The sequence below is a fragment of the Pleurodeles waltl genome, chromosome 6 (genome assembly GCF_031143425.1).
Source record: "Pleurodeles waltl isolate 20211129_DDA chromosome 6, aPleWal1.hap1.20221129, whole genome shotgun sequence".
Lineage (NCBI taxonomy): Eukaryota > Metazoa > Chordata > Amphibia > Caudata > Salamandridae > Pleurodeles > Pleurodeles waltl.
Genome location: NC_090445.1, coordinates 202,684,636 through 202,708,630, shown reverse-complemented (window position 1 = coordinate 202,708,630; position 23,995 = coordinate 202,684,636). Strand labels below are relative to the sequence as shown.

At 47.4% G+C, this 23,995-nt stretch overlaps 1 protein-coding gene across 1 annotated transcript in view; it reads right to left on the bottom strand.

Annotated features, from left to right (window-relative positions):
* Window positions 1–7,198: 7,198 nt before the first annotated feature.
* Window positions 7,199–23,995, bottom strand: part of ITGA3 (integrin subunit alpha 3) — a 243,795-nt gene continuing 226,998 nt past the window's right edge. The window contains exons 25-26 of the mRNA XM_069237816.1: window positions 10,017–10,157; window positions 7,199–8,982 (exon numbers count right to left, since the gene is read on the bottom strand). Of these exons, the coding sequence (XP_069093917.1) occupies window positions 10,053–10,157 (105 nt within the window). The 3' untranslated portion in view covers window positions 7,199–8,982; window positions 10,017–10,052. The remainder of the gene's footprint in view (window positions 8,983–10,016; window positions 10,158–23,995) is intronic.

The window sequence follows — 23,995 nt, the reverse complement described above, 5'->3', positions numbered from 1 at the left end:
GGGAAAGAACACTGGTGCTGGGGCCTGGTTAGCAGGGTCCCAGCACACTTTCAATCAAAACTTTGCATCAGCAAAGGCAAAAGGTTAGGGGGTAAACATGCCAAGGAGCCATTTCCTTACACATTTGAATTCATGGCCTCTCAGCTGTGACTGTGAACTTGTGTTGTACTAACTTTCACATTAGTCCCTTACACAAAACACTGTGGCATTTATCAAGGGTCCATCTTATCCCCTCTATTATTCAACATCTACTTAACCACCTTACCAAACTGGATTCATTCATTCGACTTCACCTGTTACAACTATACAGATGAATCTCAAAGCATTTAAAAAGTGGATGGGTTGGAAGACCTCTACAATTTAAAACTTGATTACTGTCTCCAGGCCATAAATGATGATTAACCAACTAAAGCTAAATACAACAAAGGCATTGACTACAGCGTGGAGACAATGGTAAAAATTCCAGCTTAAGGAACATGAGGCCTCAGTAACCTAGCGGTAACCATGGATTCAGACCAATATTTGATACCAAATGTTAATAACATCAAACAGAGTGCCTTCTACTATGCTGTATCCTCCCACATCCTGGATTCCAATAGAAACTGGAAGCTATCCTCACACCCGTAATCTCCAAGCTTGAGTATGCCAACAGCCTATTTCTTGGCACACTGGCATTCATTTTACACAAAATACTGCTTGCCCAACATGCTGCTGCAAGCCTTCTCTATCATCACCCAAGAGAACACAACACTCCAGTCTTGCAATCACTCCACTGGCTACCTATAGCAAGAAGAGCAATGTTCAAGGCACTTTTCATTGTCCACAAAGCCTCCAAGGAAAAGGACTGGTATACCTATAAGCAATTTTCAAGCACTCAAGCTTACATCACTTGACCAAGTAGCTGCTTTACAAATAGATAATGGGATGTTTCCTTTGAAAGTGGCCTTTTTAAGTGCAGATTGTGCCCTGTAGATACAGGGAGAACAATCTTGACTTTAAAGGAGCAGGTTTGAATACACCTGACTATCCATCTAGCAACTCCTTCTTTTGAAATAGATTGAGCATTTTGGGAGTCGCTAAAATCTACGTTTTGGGAGTTGCTAAAATCTACAAATACCTGATCTGCCTAATGAAAGGACTTGTCCTGTCAATGTAGTGCATGAGAGCCCTTTTGGCATCTAAAGTGTGGAGGACTCTCTCTCTCTGCCTCCGACTGTGATTGCAGAAAGACAACAGGGATTTCTGGGGTCTGGTTAAGATGAGAGGCAGAAATAACCTTCGCTAGAAGCTTTGGATTGGTCCGTAATGCTATTTTTTCATTGCAGAGTAGAATGTAGGGTTCCTGAAATTTGAGTGTTTGCATTCCTAGTAGCTGTAACCTTATTAATGCCCCTGAGTGAGGGTCTAGTCACTTAGAATGCAACTTTCCATAAGAGGAATTGCAAGGGGCAGGATTGCATTTGCTCAAAAGGGGGACCCATTAGTCTGGTGATGATGGTGTTCAGGTTCCATTAGGGGATGATGAATAACCCTTTTCAGACCTTCCAGGAAAGCCTTGATGATCAGTATATGGAACAAGGATGGATACTGTCTGTTCTCCATGACTGTGGTTATACCAGCTAAATGAAGTCTAATGAAAGTGTATGCCAACCCTGATTGCTGTAGGTGAACGAGATAGCATATGATGACCTGAACAGTGGGTTCAAGTAGATCTATATGCTTTAGCATACAGCAACAAACCCTTTTCCATTTCGCTGCATAGCAAGCTGTAATAGTTGGTATGCGTGCTTCCTTGAGGATGTCCATTGTTGGAAATGGCCATTTTTGCAGGGTTATCCCCAAACCTTTTGCCTTATTCCTCCTATTTGTTCAGGTCTGGTTTTGCTGGTTTATTGTCTCTGCGCACTTTACCACTGCTAATCAGTGCTAAAGTGCAAGTGCTCCCTATAGAAATTGTACTATTGATTGGTTTATCCATATTTGGCATATCTGATTTACTGGTAAGTCCCTAGTAAAGTGCACTAGAGCTGCCCAGGGCCTGTATATCAAATGCTACTAGTGGACCTGCAGCACTGGTTGTGCCACCCACATTAGTAGCCCTGTAACCATGGCTCAGACCTGCCACTGCAGTGTGTGTGTGTGCAGTTTTAAACTGCCAATTCGACTTGGCAAGTGTACCCACTTGCCAGGCCTAAGCCTTTCCTTTTACTACATGTCAGGCACCCATAAGGTAGGCCCTAGGTAGCCCCAGGGGCAGGGTGCAGTGTATGTTTAAGGTAGCGCATATACTAGTGTGTTTTATATGTCCTAACAATGAAAAACTGTAAAATTCGGTTTTCACTGTGCAAGGCCTATCTCTCTCATAGGTTAACATTAGGGCTGCCTTTAAATATCCTTAAAGCACAGATTCCCCTTGAGAGCAGATAAAAATATGGAGTTTAGGGTCTCTGAAATCACAATGTAAAAAAACATTTTATTGAAGTTGTTTTTTAAATTGTCTGTTTGAAAATGCCACTTTTAGAAAGTAGGCATTCTCTTGCTTAAACCATTCTGTGACTTAGCCGGTTTGTGGATTCCATGTCTGGGTCAGTTTGATAGTTGAGCTATTCACACCTCTTCTCTAGATAGTGACACAAAAGGGGCGGGGTGTAGCCTGCATATCCTGATGAGCCATCTGAGCTAGAGGGGAGGAAGGAGTGGTCATTCACACCTGAAAGGACTGTGCCTGCCCTCACACAATGCAGTCTCCGACCCCCAGGTGTGTGTCTGGGGCCTGGACAAGGAAGGATCTTGCAAACACTGGAGACTTTGCTTTGAAGTTGACAACTTCAAAGGCAGAACAGGGTATAAGAAGAAGACCCAAAACCCCAGACTATTAGAATCTTTTGGGAATCAAGAGTAACCTCTGCCCAGGAGAAGAGCTGAAGAAGAAGTACTGTCCCTTTGCTGTGTTGCTTTGCTGGACTGGCCTGCAGTTGCTGCTTCTGCCTGAAAAGAGTGCAAAGGGTGAACTTTGCTGTGTGTCCTGCTTGAGAAAGTTCTCCAAGGGCTTGGAGTAGAGCTTGCCTCCTGTTGGAAATCTCAGGGACACAAAAGACTTCAGTTTCCTCGACCTGCAGCACTGGGAACTGTGTGTTTTGTGCTGTGCAAGAGGAGAAACCACTGCGCCAACGAAGCCGCTGGCCGCACCGTGACACGCCGATGCCACACAGAGTCGCATTGCCCAGCTTGCCACTGCGACCCTGGTCTCACCGACGCCATCATCTGACGACTTCACCGAGCCACTGCTCACACTGCGACTTGTGGGTAGTGCACTCCGGAATCACCTGCTAAACCCGCAGCCTGGGCCTCCCCTACGACGCCCCTCCTGCCGACACCGACATCGCTGCCTGCACCGTGGCCTGTGAACACCGCTCGTGAGGAGCGCGAAGCACCGTCCTGTCCCGCACCGCAACCCCGTCCACTGATGCCAGCACCATCGACTCCAGTGTCGTCACCAGGCATCCCGGCGCCTGCTGCAGCCTCTCATGTGGAGCCATAGGTAGCTGAACTCTAGGACCTAAGGTGCCAGATCGCGAGGTTGAGCTGGTTGACCTGTCCCAGGTTTTTGGTGAGAAGGTCTATCTGCCACTGACTGTGGTTACAGAGAGAAGACCTGGATTTCTGTGGTCTGGTTAAGATAAGAGGTAGAACTAACCTTCGGTAGAAGCTTTGGATTGGTCCGTAATGCTCTTTCATTGCAGACCTGAATATAGAGTTCCTGAAATGTGAGTGATTGCATTCCTAGTGGCTATGACCTTACTAAGGCACCTGAGTGAGGTTCTAGCCACTTAAAATCGAACTTTTCATAAGAGGAACTGCAGGAGCAGGATTGCATTGGCTCAGAAGGGAGACCCATGACTCTGGTGACAATGGGGTTCGGGTTCTATTGAGGGGCTGGTGAATAACCTGTTTGAGGCCTTCCAGGAAAGCCTTGATGATCAGTGTACGGAACAAGAATGGATATTGTCTGTTCTCCATGAACACGGATATGCCACCTAAATGAAGTCTAATGAAAGCGTATGCAAACCCTGATTATTGTAGGTGAAAGAGATAGCATATGATGTCCTCAACAGTAGGCTCCACTAGATCTATCTGCTTTAGCAAGCTGCAGAGCAAGCTGTAATAGTTGGTATGCATGCTTCTTTGAGGATGTCCATGCTCTCCTGTGGAACCATAGGTAGCTGAACTCTAGGACCTCATGTGCCAGATCGCTAGGTTGAGCTGGTTGGGGTCTGAATGTCTGACCCGCCCCTGTTTTTTGGTAAGAAGATCTGCTCTGTTTGAGGGCTTCTTGTGGGGACTGATAGACATTTCAAGCAGACTGGAGCACCAGGGCTGTCTGGTCTAGGTGGGATCTACAAGGATGAGTGTCTGGGACCTTTGCCGAATCTTCTGCACCATTAGTAGCAGGAGTGGGAGAGGTGGAAAAGCTTAAGTAAATATTTCTGACTAGTTTGTGAATAGTGCACTGCACATGGACTGTGAGAGTGGGAACCTGGAGGCAAGGTTGGCCATTTTGCTTTTTCTGGGGTGATGAACCATTCTATCTGTGGCATTTCCCAAGTTTTGAAGTTACTTTTAGTATTTGGGGGCTGAGTTCACACTTGGTTACTTCTTGATTTTCCCTGCTGAATAGGCCTTCTAGGTTGTTGTCCACCCTCGCAAGGTACTCCGCTATCAAGTGGTTGCAGTGATTAAGGGGCCAAATCCAGATTGTCTGAGCTAGAAGGGAAAGGCAGAGAGCATTTGTGCTGTCTTACGTCTGTAGGTATGCATTGCTGTCATGTTGTCCCTCTGGACTAGTAATACCTTAGCTTGTATATGAGAGAGGGAGGCTTTACCGGCTAGTTGGAGTGCTAGGCCAAGTAACTGATGTGGTAACCCTGCTGTTGCATGGTCAACAACGCTTGCACTACTGAGAGTTTGAGATGTGCTTACCCTCCTACCTGTGTTGGTGTCCATGGTTATGATGATGATCTGCAGTAAAGGGTCTCTAAAAAGCCAGCCCTGCAACAGATTGTTGTTTTTCCACCACTGCAGAGAGCGAGAAACATTGGCCTTTAACAGTCTAGATATTCCATCTGACCCTCTGCTTGGGACCATTGTGCTGCAAGACACTGTTGAAGCAGAAGCATGTGCAGCCTGGCATTGGGTACTATGGCAATATAGGAGGCCCTCATGCCCGTAGGGTGCATAACTGTTCTGACTGGTAGATGAAGATTTGGCTGAAAAAGAGGGACAAGCTTTTAGAAAGCCATGTCTCTGTTTTTGGGAGCAGGCTTTTCCTGTCACTGAACTGAGACTTGACCCTTGAAAGGGTTGAATATGCAGAGGGAAGAGATGTGACTTGGTGATCTTGCTGGTAAAGCCTAGGGTGTATAGCAGAGATATAATGGTTTTTAGCATACAGGCAAGAAAGTGCTTCCCACTTGAGCTCTTGATCAGCCAATCGTCCAGATAGAGGAAAACGTGAATGTCCCCTCATCTTAAATGTGGTGCGGCCACTGCTAAACATGTGGTAGACCCTTGAGCAGTGGTTGCGCAGAATGGTAATACCTTGAATTGGTAATGCTGACCACTTATCACAAAGTGCAGGTAACGTCATGGATGGGGATGTGGAAATATGCATCTTTCAGGTCTAGTGCTACCATGATGACTTCTTGCTGCAGGAGAGCTATGACGTCCTGACACTATGTATTAGTTGAGAAAGCATCTTTTTTGGGTATGAGAACGAACAGGGAGTGAACTCATTTCCCCTGGTGTTGTGAGGGGGGCACGTTCAATGGCTGCTTTTTGCATTAGGGGTTCTACTTTCTCTAGAAGGTGTAAGTAGTAGATTTTCTCCCCAAAAGGTGTTGTGGTTGGGTAGAAGTTATAGGGAGTGAATGGTTTGTGGTGATGAGTCTCCATTACCAAAACCCCCTTTTTCGCTTCATTTGTAGCTGTTACCTCTATACTTAACTTGTGAATAACCTCTAGAAGTGTAAGGCTGATAGGGTTGCTGTTGTTGGCTTTCGTAAGAGGCTGCATCTGGCGAGGTGGCCTTAGAACCTGCAGTGTTTCCACCTGCGAAAGGACCCACTTTGACTGGTGGTTTGAAAAGCCCTGTGGCCTTGGCTGTATCAGTATCCTTTTTAAGTTTCTCTAACATTTGGTTGTCCTCTGGACCGAACAAATGTTCTCCATCAAGGGCAAAATTAGGTAGGTGTTGTTGGCCCTTAGTTTTAAACCCCATGATCTGAAGCCATGCATGTCGGTAAATGGAGATACTTGCATTCACTCCTTCTGCTACAGTGTATGCTGCCTCTACGACGCAAGGTGTAGTTGTGTTAAAGTTGGTCTTACTCTGTCACCAATTACTCTCCCTTTTGTCTGTATTCAGGCATTGAACCAACAAATGCACTTGATCTTAATGGGCTCTAGCATATATTACTGGTAGGCCAACTGAAGTGGAAATGTTCCAGTAATTAGCTCTCCCAGTGGCTACCCTCCTGGATGCTGCTCTCCATGTCAGGTTGTCCCCCATCCCCTAAAGGTTTTCACTCTTACATGGATAGAGGATGACTAAGAAGCCTGGTCCATCATGTCTGCTGATGAATGGTGGATCAGAAGATGAGGCCTTGTACTTCTGCACTACCCTGGATTTGACTGAGTCCTTAGAGGGCTCTGTAGCTGGTTTTAGCATTTAACATGGGTAAGAAACAGATAATGCACTCAAGAGGGTCTTCACTACAAAGTGGTCCTCCTCCTGAACTACATGGAGGTCCACTTTATGGTATTGGAACGCCCGGTATAATGAGGTTGTATCCTCTGGGGAGTTGGGTCTGGAGGTTCCACAGCTATGTCATAGAGCTCATCTTCTTTGCAGGGTCTGTGTGATTTTACAGGAGACTTTGGTGAACCCAGAGGTGCGCATGCCTTTGGAAGTGTGCCTTGGACGAGGTGCTTGGAGTATGGGGAGAAACCCGGTGCTCACACGCTGATCACTCTCCGAAGGTTCAAAATGGTGCTTTCTTGAAAGCTTTTCACGTGCATCAGAACTGGGAGAGCTACAGATGTACTGCTGCTAATGAAAAGCAGATCTTTGATACCTGCTCAGCTGTGCCACAATCTTCAGACTGGTAGAAATTGGATAATACAGAAAATAAAACACTGGTTTAAAAACATAAGAGTTGGGTTTTATTAACATATTAAGAACTTGAGAAGCACTATATACATACAGCAAGAGCATAATTTGATATGCAGCAACGTCAGTCCCGTTCAGTGAGTGAAGCGGCCCCATCTCACACTTCGCATTGACCTCACTAATATCCCAAATGTAGCATCACACTCATTCACAACTCACTTAAAGCTCATTCCAACCCAATGCCTAGCATTAACCTAATCCCATCCAGTGATTCAGAACAACCCGCCCCCTAACCTATACATTGCACTGACATCATTCACACCCATTCTTTGCCACAGACCTCAGACCTGTTCAGTGTTTGTGATCAACCTGTCATGTCCAGTGTTTCAGACGGAGTACCAGTCCTGTCCAGTGTTTGTGACCAACTGCGGTTTAGTCTAGTGTTTGTGACTGCACTCTGCCTAGTGTGTCAGACCAACATCTATCCTGTCTAGTTTTAATGGCCGACATCAATCCTTACCAGTGGTTCAAATAATGCTCATTCATTGCTGGAGTCAAATTAACACAATAAGCCTTAATTATCTCATAAAAACAATCTTAGGCCTAATCAATATAAAAGTTAGGACCTTTTCATGCATCAGTCATTCCAATCTCATCCTGTGCTCTGGACCAATCTCAGTGCATGGAATTACTGAAGCCCTTCAAATATTACTCTAGTTTCACTTAACTTTATGTGCACCACATCAACCGGAAGTCTAGCCAGAATATTAGGCCAAAGGGGTCCCACGTTAGGTTTATTAGACTACTCTCACTCTTTCCCAGTGTATTGGCCTGTTCCCCAGTCCAGTCAAATGTATCCGGTTAACCCCAGTTCTTTTCACTTCCACAATTGCTATGGTCCTTATCGAGTTATTAGACTGAGCACATCCCTAACCAATGTTATCTGAGTCTAAACAGATCCTCTCAGTATACCACGCCATCTGTTTTTTCTGTCCAGTGTATTCTATAGTTATTGTGTCCTAGTCCTGAATGGTGTATATGTTTGGTCCACATTTCTAGACTAATGTCAGTCCGGCTCAGTGTATTAGATTAACTCCTTTCTTGATACAATGTATCAAACTATTTTGGCACTAAGAGTTCTGTGATGTTCATCATATTTCAGTCAGACATTTTCACAATGCCCTTCTTGTGCGTATGTTCTTGGCGTATTTTAGAACAACACACTTCCATTGTCTGTAAAAGTACCTAGGGTAGATTAACAGATACGGTTTGACACAGGCCACATAGGAAACTAGCCCCTTTGTAAATGAGCTGTAGAGAAAGTCTTGGTTCACATGGCAGTACGCATAATCCACAGCTGCTACAGCAGTCAGTATCTGAAGGTCACTGTGGAGGCGCTTTAGGAATCCCCAACACAGAGGCCAGATCCAAAAACAGAGGTGCGTGGTGTTCAAGAAAGGCGAGAGTGACGTCAAGTACCAAGGCTGATTCTGAAAGACCTGAAGAGCTGCAGCCAGGTTTTCAGGTGCAAATAACATCCCTCAGAATTCTGTATTTGGTAATCAGTGCTGAGAATGGTCCCACGGGCACCTGACGTGGTTCAGAGCGCCCAAAAGGCATCGAGTCAAGTTCAAAGGGCTAGCTCTGAGCCATCAGTAATACCTCTCTGTCTCTTGCCAGTTTGTTACCCAGTACTTCTGGGGCTTGCGAGGAGTAAAGTCATCCTTAAGTTTGTATCGCTCCTCTTGCCGGATCCGCACCGCGTTGTACTTTGGCATGATGCGGTAGTAACTCGCTCGCTTGAAGAACCCACACTGTAGAGAAGAGGGAGGGTTGGGGATAAAAAACAAACATTAGTTTATGAAACAAAAAGTGGAGGAATTGGGCACATAGGGAGGTGATGGAAGGCGTTGCCTTAGAGACAACAATAACGAGAGGATGAAAGGAGGTGAAGGAATCACTCGAAGGAGAGGGTAGACCGATGACGAGGAGTGATAACGAAACCATAGGGAATAGTGAAGGTGAACACGAAGGTATCTAAAAACCAACAGGGACTTCAGAGATATAAATAGGGATAAAGGACTGTGCCATGTGTAGTGCATGATACTGCTCTATGTTCTGTGGTGAGATCATAAATCACAGATATAGACAGAGCTTTGGTATATGTCACCACAATTAAGAGGCACAATATTAAAATATAAAAGTTAGTTGTTAAGTAGCTTTTATATTGCATGTGACAAAAAAAAGTTAGTGCTACCTGTTGGTTGACGGCTATGATGTTATCCTCGTGAATTATGGAAAATAATTCTCGAATGTGACAATATTCCCACACCTTGTGGGTTTCCAAACCAATAAAATGTCTGCAATAGCAATAATCTAACATGCAATATATTCATATAAAAAAGGAGTGAAAAGGGCGACACCAAGAAAGAGAAAACGAGAGAGAGAGAGAGAGAGAGAGAGAGAGAGAGAGAGAGAGAGAGAGAGAGAGAGAGAGAAGGAGAAATGAAAGAGAAAAGGAGAGGAAAAGACAGTGCGAAACAGATGCAGTAAGAAGGACAAAGGTGGAAAGCAAGTAGAAGCAAGGAAGTCAGAGAGAGGCTTTAATTAGGTGGAAAGCAAGTAGAAGCAAGGAAGTCAGAGAGAGGCTTTAATTAAATGTTAAGATGGGAGGTGTTAATATTACATAGACCTTATCAAAGCACAGAGGATCACAGAGATATATTTGGTTTCAGAGTGAACCCTGAGAGAGTCCATAGATGCAAAAGAGCAGCGACCTCTCCCAAGAGAGTGCAAGAGACTGGTAAAGAAGAAGTGTGAAACAGTCCCAAAACACCACTTTCATTACCCAGAGGAGGGGGCAGTCAGATGCTGCCCACAGTTACTAGTCCTCCATTAGCCCTTTGCTTTCAGACGGCCGGATCACCTCAGCCTTTTGACCCTTGGCCTCATACATGGCTCGTGTGTTCGCTCTCCGGAAGAATCCACACTATAAGGAAGCAGGTGACAGCGGTCAGGATGAGAATCCGTGTTCTTCAGGGCACGGTGGAGGCAGACATTCTAATGAAGCAAGTGACAGAGCGCAGGATGGGCAGTCCATAGGGGATCAATAGTGTCCCTGACGATATGGGAGGCGGCTCACATTCTAAGAGAGCACGTCACTGCAGTAAAGAGACTCAAACGAGGGTGAAAATAGAGGGAAGACCTTCTAAGAAAGGTTGGGGAGACGATGGGGCCAGTGAGAGGCGCACAAGTCGCCACGAGGGCAGGGTGGAGGCACTCATTCTGAGTAAGCGGTTTGGGGTGGGAGTTAAATCGGGGATGAGGTAGAGTCTAAGGAGGTAAGAGCCTGATGTACAAAATGATTTAGGGGTCTCAAACCCCGTGCTACAGTGGTGTGGCCACTACATCATGTTTTCTGATGTACGAACCCCATTTTGTGGTTCGGAAATCTTTAGACCCCCATACCGAATAGGCATTTGGGGGAACACATGAAGGCTTTCCTTACAAATTGTGAGTCAGTATGGTATGTGTCAAAGGTTTGCTACTGAATTCCAGTTTCAAACCACTGATCTGTTGCCAACTACGAAGTTGGCTTGTAATGTAGAGTGTCAGCAATCTAGGAGACCACTGCCTGCTCTCACTGACGTTTTCCAACACTGGTAACTTTTTGCCTTTTTAAAGCTGTGCCGGCATCTCTAAGGGACTCCCTGCTTTTTTTTTTTTTTTTTTTTTTTAACCTTTTCTGTGTTGAAAAGCAATCACAAGATTTGGGGTCTGCTGTCCCTTGCATGCCAATACCCCTTTATGAGCATGTGGCCAGTCTCATGAATATTAATTATGCAGGTGTTTCTGCAACCCCCTGCAATTTGGTATTTTGTGAACTGACCTATTTGTACCTAGGTTGGTTCACAAAACCAGACTGCATTTATAAAAAGTCGGTGTGAAATTTGCAACCATGTTTTGCGACTATCATTTTTGGACATCAGGCTCTAAGTAGTAACAATATGGAGAGCAGAAGGGTCGCGCTGGGAGATCTCAAAGGGAGCTGGTAATACGGTTCCATAGCGAGGTGAATGGTCAATGTGGGAGCTATCACAAAAAGTCCATGGCATCAGTCAAAATAGGAGGTGAGATGGGAAATTGAGGAACATTCTAAGGAGAATGTCACATCAGAACTGGAAAGGGGCAGAGTGTACAGACATTCTGAGAAATTGAGTGACAGCACTCATGATGGCAGTCAAGTTAAGTAAGGTACATTGTAATACATTGATTATATTATACTGATTACATTATATTGATTGGCAAAGGTCAAAATTTATAACAAATGGATCTGAAAAGATAAGGATGAACCAAAGGCCTTATTGCAAGTCTGCGTGGATGATGACTGCCTCCAATGAACGCACTGAGGAGCACCAAAGACTATACTAGACAGGGAAGTATTCAAACACAACTTTGTTTATTTTTTAACATCCTCATGCCTTACCAGACATGGAGAAAAGATAACTACATTATATATTTATAAAACAATTGTATAATATGATAAAGTCCCTGTTGTTCTTTCAAGGTTGCTTGGTAATTGGGGTGGTAAATTAAGTGAGTGATGACGTTTTATAGCTGATGCGAATTAAATCTGGCCAGTGCTCTGAAGATCACACTCTTCCAATGCTTCAAAGATGAATAGAGTCCCCCAAGCTGGCATAAAAGTTAAGGCTATGTCCTCTTTTAATGTCCGATGAATCTCATGGTAGGATTCACATAGGTACAGAGACAAAAATAAGGAAAATGTTACTTACCCTGTAAGCTACTGTTTGTGGCATGTAGTGCATTAGATTTTCATGCTCTGCATACTCCTGCCATCTAGTGTTGGATCTGGATATGTGCAGGTTGTTTCTCTTAAAAGAAGTCTTTCAAATCACAAGGTAGAATGACTCCTCCTTCAGGGTGATACTGCGCATAGGCATAGACTCCATTGTTAGGTTGTTTTCCCTCAGGTGGCTGAGAATGGAGTGCAGAGTAAGTGAAAGTAATAAGATGTCCATGTGAAAAATGTGAGAACAGACTGCAACGGCCACAGGTGTCGAGGGAGGTGAATGGGCACGTGTGAATCTACAGCACTACATGCCACAAACAGATGCTTACAGGGGAAGTAACATTTTCTGTTCAAGGCATGTGCGGCTGAAGATAGACATGCTTTACATACACTGCATAGACTGTAAAGCAGTCCCCTTCAAAAGCTTAGCTATAGATACACATGCCTTACATGCTTCAACAGCGGTGGCTAATCTGTGGGTCTTGCAGTTGTTTGTGAAAGTGTATTGTAGCACTGCCTGACCTACATTGGCTTGCTGGAGTAATAAAGCATCCACACAATGTTTTTTGAAGGTATTTGGTGTTGAACATGTAGCTGCCTTACCACCAGCGGACCCATGAAGCAAAGTATTTGCCTAAATAATGTGTGTGTTTTATGCTTATTTTTATGTTGTATGTGCTGTGTGCCAAAGGGTACACTGATTTTATTAGACGTGCTCACTACTATCATTGGCATGCATTAGTTGGGACACGAAGCGGTGGTGTTCTGCACGTGTGTAAACAGCACATATTTGTAATTATTTATAAATACATGCATTGTTCTCTGCCTTATCTATGGCAGACTAACCCTCTGATGATTATATTTTGCAGATTACAAAGCAGGGAATACCAAGTAGATATAATCATTTACCTGTATGTAGTATGTAGAGTGTAATTAACCCTAACAGCACTACATGAGTGGTATCAAGGAGGTAGGACCTTAGTCCTGATGAAAAGCCAAGGGCATTGCTTGAAACATTTGGACCTTTAGGAAGGTAGGTTCATAGTTATCCATCCTTCCTTCTCTCTGTTTTTAGCCATACCAATTAGGGGTTAGAATAAACAATAGTTTATGTACTAGGCAGGTATTTTTAAGGTTTTCTTTTCCACATAAGTAGAATCCCCGCCACTATTGTCATCATTCTACATCAGTTTTATTCATCTATAAGTGCTCCCACGTAATTTTTATGTCACAGCACGCCCTGATCCGCAAGAGGACATGATGGACCCAATGATGAAGCATGCCACCAATGGGAAACGCTGGTGGGTGTAGGTTATATAGGAAAAAAAGTGATTTCTTCACTTTGTAGAGGGTTATTTTTTCCCGCAAAGTATTATTTTTGCAGCAAACTGTCTGGCTACCAGTGTGTGGTTACTTATTGGTAGTAAGACAAACCTTTCTGTCCCTCTAGCTCCCTATCATTTTTGGTAGCTGCCTTACATATGTCAGCTATTGGGATGTTTCCTAGAGAAGCCATGGATACTCCTTCCTTCCTAGTAGAGTATGCTCTAGGATGTGTGGATAATGTTCTTTTGGTAGCATGTCTGAATGCTCTTAACTATCCATATGGCTTTCCTTGATTTGGCTATAGGTTTCCCTTTATGGGGAGGTGAAAAATGAACAAACAGTTCCTTTGTTGTTCTGAACATTTTAGTTCTATTAACATAGCACATAAGGGCCCTTTTTACATCTAATGTGTGGACAGCCCTTTCCGCAACTGAATTTGGTTGTGAGAAAAACACTTGTACCTCAATTGGCTGATTCATTGAAAGTGAGAAAAGACCTTAGGGAGAAATTTAGGATTGGTGCGGAGGACCATGCTATCCCTGTGTAATTGGAAGAAAGGTTCTTCCAAAGTTAAAGCCTGGAGCTCACTAACATGCCTAAGTGAGGTGATAGGGACTAAAAAAGTTCCTTTCCAAGAAAGGAATTGAAGGGGGTATGTATGCATTAGTTCAAAAGGAGCGTCCACAAAGCGAATAAGAACAATATTAAAATTCCATGAGGGTGCAGGTAGTACCCGCAGGTGAATAACTCTTTTGAACCCTTCCATGAAGGCTTTGAAGACAGGTATTTTGAATACGGAGATATCTTGCCAATTTAAAGATAGGCAGCCATTGCAACAAGATGTAACCTTATATATGTGAAAGCTAGCCAAACTTTTTGTAGATGAAGCAAGTAACAGACAATGGCCCTTATTATGACATTGGTGGTAAATGCCGCCTACCACCACGATGACGGGCACCAACATACCGCTGCTATGGCGAATATCAGTTCGCCATATTATGACACACACACCCATCTGACAGAATACTGTCACATACAAAAATCTGCCAGCCCAAAGGTCAGTGCAAAAGTGACGGCCCCAACACCCATACCGTTACGCCAACAGAACAACGCCCACCACACTATGACCCACAAATCACCACAGCGTACATTTAACGGCGGTAAATCATTGGCGGTACATACCACAGTGCTCTGAATGGACACCCACATACAAAACCACCACCACATTGGCCAATACAAAAAACACACACCTGACACCCATACACACACACACACACCACACCCACACCACTATGACACAAAACCACATTACCCACAACCCTTTACGATTACAAATCATTGACACCAAGACCACAGACAACTAGACACACACCACTTACACCCATACATCCCTCATACACCCCACATTACACACCCCACCACATTACTCAACACTCTCACCAACAAACACCACACAATACCCATGTCACCACAAAGGCACCCCTGTTTCACTGCGGAGGAGTTAAGGGTCATGGGCGAGGAAATTGTCAGGGTAGAGCCACAGCTGTTTGGTACAGTAAATATCCATTGCAAGGAAGATGGAGCTATGGCGGAGAATCGTGGACAGGGTGAACGTCGTGGGACAGCATCCAAGAACAAGGGATGACATCACGAAGAGGTGGAACGACCTACGGGGGATGGTACGTTCCATAGCAGCAAGGCACCAGCTCGCCATACGGAGGACTGGCAGTGGACCCCAACCTCCTCCCCCGCAGCTCACAGCATGGGAGGAGCAAGTCTTGGCAATACTGCATCCTGAGGGACTCGCTGGAGTAGCCGGAGGACTGGACACTGGTAAGTCAACATTTAACACTTATCACCCCCCAATACCTGCATGCCATCACACCCCCTCACCCTCACTCCCATCACTCCACTCCGTCCCACACACTGCACCTACACATATGACTAACCCCAGCACCCAGCCCTGCATGCAATACTAATGCATGGACAGCCCTCCCAGCCCAGGGAAACTAACAATCCCACTATACATCACCATACACAAGCAAAGGTGACAGGGCAACAGAAATTTATAGGGGAATCCAGGGATGTACAATATGTCATACACATGAAGCATAATACGTCACTTGCATCCCCACAGGTTCCCCACCCAATGTCAGTGGAGAAGAGGTGCCACGACTATCCAGTTCCCCCAACAGAAGATGCCCCCAGTGATGACAGTAACTCTGGACTTCAGGATCTGGATGACCTACCTGGCCCACCAGGGACCACTGGTTACCCAAGCCCACTCACAGACCACCACAAAGCCCCCCCTCTCAGTATCCAACACCACAGCATCCACCCAGCGTACTGACACCTCTGTCCCCAGGAAACGTCAATTAGCAGTGTGCCCACCTGTACAGGGACCCCAGTGCACACCTCACCCCCAAGACAATCAGGGACCTGTGGTCAGTGGCAGCGGACACACCGTTCAGGGGACAGGCCAACAGGGACACTGGGAGGTCTGCTGTGCGCCAGAGGGAGGACAGGACCAGGGAACAGACTCTCCAGGAGGCACTCTCCGAGATCCTGGGAGCCTACCAACATTCCCAGGACACGATGGGCCAGATCCTTGACAACGTGCAGGAGAACTGGCGGCTGCAGGAGGGACAGTATCAGGGGATCAGGGAGGATTTGCAGGCCATTAACACCACCCTGATCTCCATAGCAGAGGTGCTAGCAGACCTGGCCAACATCATGAGGGAAGCAACAGCACAACAGTGGGCCCCTACCACTAGCCAGTCCATTGACCAGCCCTCCACCTCTGCTGCCACTAGTGGGCAGGAGGCCCCACCACAGGCCACCAGCACCCCTCCCCCTGCAGAATTTGAACCACCCCGCAAACGTTCCCTGCGACCCAGACAGAAGCCAGAAACACTTGCCAAGACCACCGTCAGGAAATGAGACTCTCCTGATTGTCCCCCTTGTGTCCCACACAGTCACCTTGTCCACCTTGTACTGCTGTTGCCCCCCTTCCTATGGCCCCGTGGACACTGGACCTGTGCTACAAACAGACTGGAACAATACCCTGGACTTTCGTCCATCATCACCCCAGTCCATTGCTCCTTCCTCTAAATTTCTTAGCACTACAATAAACACCCTTGAACACAACTCGACTACTTGTATGTCATGCGTTGAAAATGTGTATTTATGGAAACAGTTACATCCATTGCAAATGAGCTGTACATTGTGAGAGCATAGCAATAATGACCTGTAGCTGGCTGTAGTCAGCACATCAGTTAACAGTCATAGCACCAACATCTGTAAAATGACAAACCATAGGTGACAGTAAGAAGTGGTAAAAGGTTAATGCCATCATGCCAGAGCCACACAGAATACACCAATAATCATAGAAATGTTAAGTTGCACTGACTCACCTGTGTGTCGTAACAGCCACACAGAATACACAAATAGTCATAGAAATGTGAAGTTGCACTGTCTCACCTGTGTCTCATTGGAAGTACTGACGGATAACTGATGTTCTGTTGTCCTCATCCTCAGCCTATTCATCCTCACTGTCATCAGAGTCTACTGCTGCCACAGGGGCATCTCCTGTCTCCTCCTCCTGCAGAAAGGGTACATGGCATCTGAAGGCCAGGTTGTGCAACATGCAGTATGCCACTAATATATGCAGACCTTCTCGGGTGAGTATCACAGTGATCCACCTGTCAGATGGAAGCACCTGAACCTGGCCTTCAGGAGGCTGAAGGTCCTCTTGATGATCCGTCTGGTTCACCCATGTGCCTCATTATACCGTTCTTCAGCCCTTGTCCTGGCATTTCTCAGAGGAGTCAGCAGCCACAATAGGTTTGGGTAGCCAGAGTCACCTGCAGGTATTGAGGGACAACCTTTAGCCACACACAATCCTATGGAGTCAACACCAGAGGCATGCACTAAAATACACTGGGTGGGGACCACAGCTAACCTATTAGCCACACTCTGTGCATCTGTAGTTGGGCCATCACCTTATAGATGCTGCTATTCCTCAGGACAAAGGCATCCTGCACCGACCCAGGATACTTAGCACTGACGGGGAGATGTACTGGTCCGCCAGGCACACAATCTGCACATTCTGTGAGTGGAAACTCTTACGATTCCTGTACACATGTTCATTTTGGCAGGGGTGGTGTGGGGGAAGGACAAACGCAATATGTGCCCAGTCAATCGTCCCAATAATATTGGGGATATGTCCCATTGCATAGAATCCGGCCTTCACAGTGGCCAAATCTTCCACCTGGAGGAAAGAAATGTAGCTGCACATGTGTTTTATCAGGGCAGACAACACTCTTGCCAGCACGATTGAGAACATTGGCTGTGACATTCCTGCTGCCAAGCCCACTGTCACTTGGAAAGAACCTGTTGGCAGGAAATGGAGCACTGATAGCACTTGCACAAGAGGGGGGATCCCAGTCAGATGACGGATAGATGAGATCAGGTCAGGCTCCAGCTGGGCACACAGCTCTGTGATTGTGGCCCTGTCTTCCAGTGTAGCTAAGTCCACCAGAGGTCTGTACACGGGGGTATGTCTTCACCTCCTATTCATCCGCAGCGGTAGGTATCTAGGGGACAAAAGTGTGAGTAGGCTGTCACAATTGGAACAACAAAACCACAGCTGCAGTCCACATGGTACCCTTATGTATTTGGACAGTGTTAATGGCGAAGTATGTGCCAGTCTAATCTGTGATGCAGTAATTGTCGTAATGTCCCCCCCAACCCCCCTGAAATGGCGGCCGCCTGTCCTGTATGTAGGGACAGGTGGAAGTGAGGTAACTCCGCCGATGTCGGGTGTTGTGGCGGAAAGTGGTCTTGCACCACTGTGCAATTCACCATTGGATAATATGGGGCTCTATGGAGTACAGTGGCCAATGGGGATCTACGCCAGGGGTGACTGTGTACACCGCCGCGGACGTGACCGCCATTTTCTAACTGATACCTCACTTGTTTCCTGACCTTCAACAGGAGAACATCTACACTGCGTGTGCTGCTGTGACCTGTGTCTGGAACCTACCATGGCCCATGTGACCGGGGAAAGGGCCCCAGCCTTCACTTCGGAGGAGTTGGAGCAACCGGTGGATGGGGCCCTACCCTAGTAAGGACAGCTGAATGGGCCTCCAAACCAACAGGTGAGTACACTTTGGGCACGATGCACGTGGGAAGGATGCATGGAGATGTGTGTACAAACATTGTGTCATCAGGGGTGGGGGTGGGGAAATGTCTTAAGACGGTGTACATGTTGTGCGCTGGGCTATGTGTGTGCCAGTGGTGATGGAAACTGGTATGGTGGGCCATTTGTGTGCCAGAATGGACTGTTTGTTTAATGGTGTTCTACTGTCTGTATTACCTCTGCAGGTCAGCACCCATCAAAAGAAGGGAATATGGCGTGCCATCACCATGGACGTCAGGACCCTGTGGGTCTACGGCAGGTGGAGCATCCACTGTCGGAAACGCTGGGAGGAACTGAGACGCTGGGCACGGAAGACTGCGGAGGCCCAGCTGGGGATGGCCTCCCAACGAGGAAGGGGTGTCCGTCGGAACCTGACCCCCCTGATGGTCAGCATACTGGCGGTGGCCTACCCTGAGCTGGATGGGCGCTTGAGGAAATCCCAGCAGCCACAAGGGAGGTGAGTACAGTGGGTATCAATACATATTTTGGCTGGTGGGGTTGTATCCGGGTGGTGGATGTGTGTTAGTGGGTGCCCCCAAGGCCAGGCCAGACATTGCAGCGTAGGTCATCTCAAGGGTAATGGATGTATGGCAAATACAGGTATTCTAGCTTGTTGGCAGTCCTTTTCAGCCAGGGCATCGTGGGTCCCAGGAGTTCTGCAGTTGGCGGTGTGTGTTCCTCATCTTGCCTTAGTGACTAGCCATATCACTGGTAGTGCAGTGCATAGTGCTTAAGCCTGTTCCCTGTGTGTGACGGTGATGTGTATGCCAACTGTGGTGTTGGTGCAGTCTTTGACCCAATGTATCCTTTGCCTCTCTCCCCCCCCCTTTCTTGTTTTGTCAATCTGTCCTTGTGTGCATTAGCATCATCTGGCGGAGGAGCAGGGGCACCGGCGACAGAGGGAGCTGCGTCCGCAATGTGTCCTTGTGTGCATTAGCATCATCTGACGGAGGAGCAGGGGCACCGGCGACAGAGGGAGCTGCATCCCACAGGACCCAGCAGGCAGAGTCCACCGATGCCAAGGGAACCAGTGGGCTGGAGGGTGAGGGGAGCACCACGGCGAAGACTGGAGTAGGCAACACAGACTCAGATACGTCCTCCAATGGGAGCTCCCTTGTGGTGGCGGACACCTCTGTGACCATCCCAGCTGCAGGTACAGCTGCCACCCCGTACCAGCACTGCCCTCCCAGCAGCCCCTCAGAGAGTTGGCCGTGCCCGCTCACCCAGGAAGGTGGACATCTCCTTCGCCCCAGGCACCTCACAGCCTGCCCCAGTGAGCCCTGCTGCCCTGAGTGAGGAGGCTATTGACCTCCTGAGATCCATCTCTGTATGGCAGTCAACCATTGTGAATGCCATCCAGGGGCTGGCATCCCAGATGCAGCAATGCAATGCATTCCTGGAGGGCATTCACAGTGGATTGGCTGCCCAACAGAGATTGATTCAGGCTCAGGCCTCCTCTATAATGGCAGCCACTGTCCCCGTTTCTACCGTCCCCCCTCCAACTTCCACTTCCCAGTCCCATTCTCTTCAACCCCAACCCATCCTAGGCACACGTTCAGATAAGCATGCACACAAGACAACACCCAAGAATGGCACAGGCAAACACAAGCACCACATTTCATCCCACAAGCACTCACGCAAACACCATACGGTTGCAGACACAACATCCACTGCCTCCACTGTCTACCCCTCCTCCTCCTCCAACTCCCTCCCAGTCATGTCCACATTCACACCTGCATGCACTACATCAACATCCACTATCAGCATCACCATACCAAGCAGAACACACACCTCACTGGCAGACACCTCCACAACAGCCATGCACACGTCCCCTCTGTCCTCTCCCACCCTGTCTGTCCCCCACCAAAGGACACAAACGCAAGAACTCACAGACCCAACAAGCATCCACCTCAAATCAGCATACAGCCCATGCACCTGCACCCAAATCCAGCAGACCTACACCTCCTGCAACCAATCCCTGAACCTCCACTCCCATTACTCCTCCCTCCTCCCGCCCCAACATCCCTAAAAAGCTTTTCCTTTCCAAACATGACCTCTTCCCACCCCCCACCCCCATCCGGCCCTTATGAGCAGGGTACCCAAGACCCAGCCCAGCACCTCAGCCAAACAGTCCACGGAGACAGTGGTAGCACCACCTACTCGTGGTGGTAAGGATACCACACCTCCTTCGAAGAAGGGGGAGGAGACTGCATGTCCTGGCAAGAAGGGAAAGGAGCCTGCACCACCAGGCAAGAAGGGGAAGGAGCCTGCACCACCAGGCAAGAAGGGGAAGGAGCGTGCACCACCAGGCAAGAAGAGGAAGGAGCCTGCCCCTCCATACAGGAAGGGGAAGAGCCCATCCACCCCTGCCAGGAAGGGTAAGGGATCCACGCCCCATGTAATGGAGGAGACGAAGCCCTCTACTCCAGCGGAGGCTGTCAGGGTGACACCTCCACCACCACCAGCTGTCACGGGCCCCCACTGCCTACTGATGAACTGCAGCCATCAGCAAGTTCAGGGGCTGCCCAGGGGGCTCCTCCATCCGCCACCACACTGCAGCCATCAGCAACTGCAGAGGCTGCCCAGGAGGCACCTCCATCCACCAACACACTGCAGCCGCCACCGCCAGCGGATGCCATGTAGGCCACCATCCAGGAGCTGCTGTACGAGTTGCCCTCTCCAGAACCAGTGGGCAAGTCACCCACACCAGAGACTGTGGCCTTGCACTCCCCCAGGACAGGGCAATGGGCATGTTGCCCCATCCAGAACCAGTGGGCTTGTTCCTGCATCCGGCTGTGGTGCCCACCCCTCCCCCTGAGGTGCCTGCCCGTTTTCAAACTGATGCCCCTGCAGAGTACTATCCGGATGTGGTCAGGATTCGAGTTGGGCCTAAGACTGTGCCCTGTGGCCATGTGGGCCCTTTGAACATTGGACTGGGCAGTGCCACTTTGTGTACATGTCTGTTTCATTGACAAATCAAATTAGTTATTTAGATGTTGATTTAATTACAATCACTTTCTTCCATTCCTGTTGTCCTTGCATTATTCTGCCGTTTTTCGGGTGCAGCTGGTTGTGTGTATGGTCTGTGTGTGTGTCGGGTATGTGTTGTGCGTGTGTGTGTCACTAATTTTCCTCCCTCCCTCCCTTGTGTCCTAGGCGGCTGTACTCACCGCCGTCGTCTTCATCAGAGTTGGTGTTTCAGATGGAGCATTACATAGAAGATCATCGGGAAAACTTGCAGTTTGGGTTCCATGGGGGCGTTGTTTTTTCCCTGTGTCTCCGATTGTGAGTCCTTTCTCTTCTGTGATGCATTTCCGCCAGGCTTTCGATGGCGTTGGTACCACCCCGGAAAAGGTGGCGGATTGCAGGCTCAAAATATGGTGGGCAGTACTTTGTCTTCCATCTGGCTGTTGCCAGCTACCGCCGTGGTGAGTGTTGTGTCTGCTCTGGCGGTTGGTGTGGTACATTGGTTGTCTATGGGAGTTATCACTGCCATGGTCATAATTTGGCGGTACTTACCACCATCCTGTTGGTGGTATTACTGCCACTTTATGTCTCACCGCCTGGCTCACAATGAGGGCCAATGTCTTGTACACTGGCTTTGAAAGGGTTGTTGTGTTTTAAATGACAGTAGCAGACAAATATTTTCCATTTTGTTGTGTTAGAGGCTCTAGATGTAGGCCTATGGGCTTCTTTCAGAATGGTCATATACTCAGGTGGTAAGTTAAGGTAACCAAACTCTATAACGTGAGGAGGCAGATCATAATTTGAGAGCTTTGGGATCTGGGTGCCTGGTCTCTACATGGTTCTGAGTGAGAATGTCCGGCCTGTTAGAGAGCTTCTCGTGGAGAACTACAATAGTGGACTGGCAAATCCAAGAGGGAGCTACTAGGATCATTGTGAGAGATGTCTGCCTCAGCTTCCAAACCAGAAATGGAAGGGGAGCAGGAGGAGGAAAAGTGTAGGCAAATAACCCTGACCAACTCATACATAGTGTGTTGCCCTTGGATAGTGGGCGTGGGAACCTGGAGGTGAAGTTTGGGCATTTTGCATATTCTGCAGTTGTGAAAAGGTCTATGTGAGGGAGCCCCCATCTCTGGAAGTATGGTAGGAGGAATTGAGGGTGGAGTTCCCATTTGTGGACTTGTTGCTGTATCCTGCTGAGCAAGTCTGAAAAATTGTTGTCTGTGCCTGAGAGATATTCTGCTAGAAGATGAAAGCTGTGATGTAAAGCCCATTTCCAAATAGTCTGTGACTGACGTGATAGTTGTAGAGACCGTATCCCCCATTTTTGTAGATTGCTGTCATATTGTACGTCTGGAATAAGACAACCTTGTGAATGAGGTGAGCAAGGAAAGCTTACAAGGCTAGGTGAACAGCTTGAAGCTCGAGGAAGTTGATATGGAGACTCTGATGTGTGATGTCTCATGTGCCCTATATTGTGAGGTCCTTCAAGTGTGCTCCCCATCCCGTAAGTGATGCATCGATTGTGGGAGTTATGAGGGGAACAGGGTTGAAAAAAGGTTGCTCTTTAACTTGTTGCTGGTATTCCACAACTGCAGACAGTGATAAGTTTGGCGGACCATCAATACTTGATCTTGTAAATGGCCCAGTGACTGAGACCACTGTCGAGCTACAGGGAGTGCAGAATTATTAGGCAAATGAGTATTTTGACCACATCATCCTCTTTATGCATGTTGTCTTACTCCAAGCTGTATAGGCTCGAAAGCCTACTACCAATTAAGCATATTAGGTGATGTGCATCTCTGTAATGAGAAGGGGTGTGGTCTAATGACATCAACACCCTATATCAGGTGTGCATAATTATTAGGCAACTTCCTTTCCTTTGGCAAAATGGGTCAAAAGAAGGACTTGACAGGCTCAGAAAAGTCAAAAATAGTGAGATATCTTGCAGAGGGATGCAGCACTCTTAAAATTGCAAAGCTTCTGAAGCGTGATCATCGAACAATCAAGCGTTTCATTCAAAATAGTCAACAGGGTCGCAAGAAGCGTGTGGAAAAACCAAGGCGCAAAATAACTGCCCATGAACTGAGAAAAGTCAAGCTTGCAGCTGCCACGATGCCACTTGCCCCCAGTTTGGCCATATTTCAGAGCTGCAACATCACTGGAGTGCCCAAAAGCACAAGGTGTGCAATACTCAGAGACATGGCCAAGGTAAGAAAGGCTGAAAGACGACCACCACTGAACAAGACACACAAGCTGAAACGTCAAGACTGGGCCAAGAAATATCTCAAGACTGATTTTTCTAAGGTTTTATGGACTGATGAAATGAGAGTGAGTCTTGATGGGCCAGATGGATGGGCCCGTGGCTGGATTGGTAAAGGGCAGAGAGCTCCAGTCCGACTCAGACGCCAGCAAGGTGGAGGTGGAGTACTGGTTTGGGCTGGTATCATCAAAGATGAGCTTGGGGGGCCTTTTCGGGTTGAGGATGGAGTCAAGCTCAACTCCCAGTCCTACTGCCAGTTCC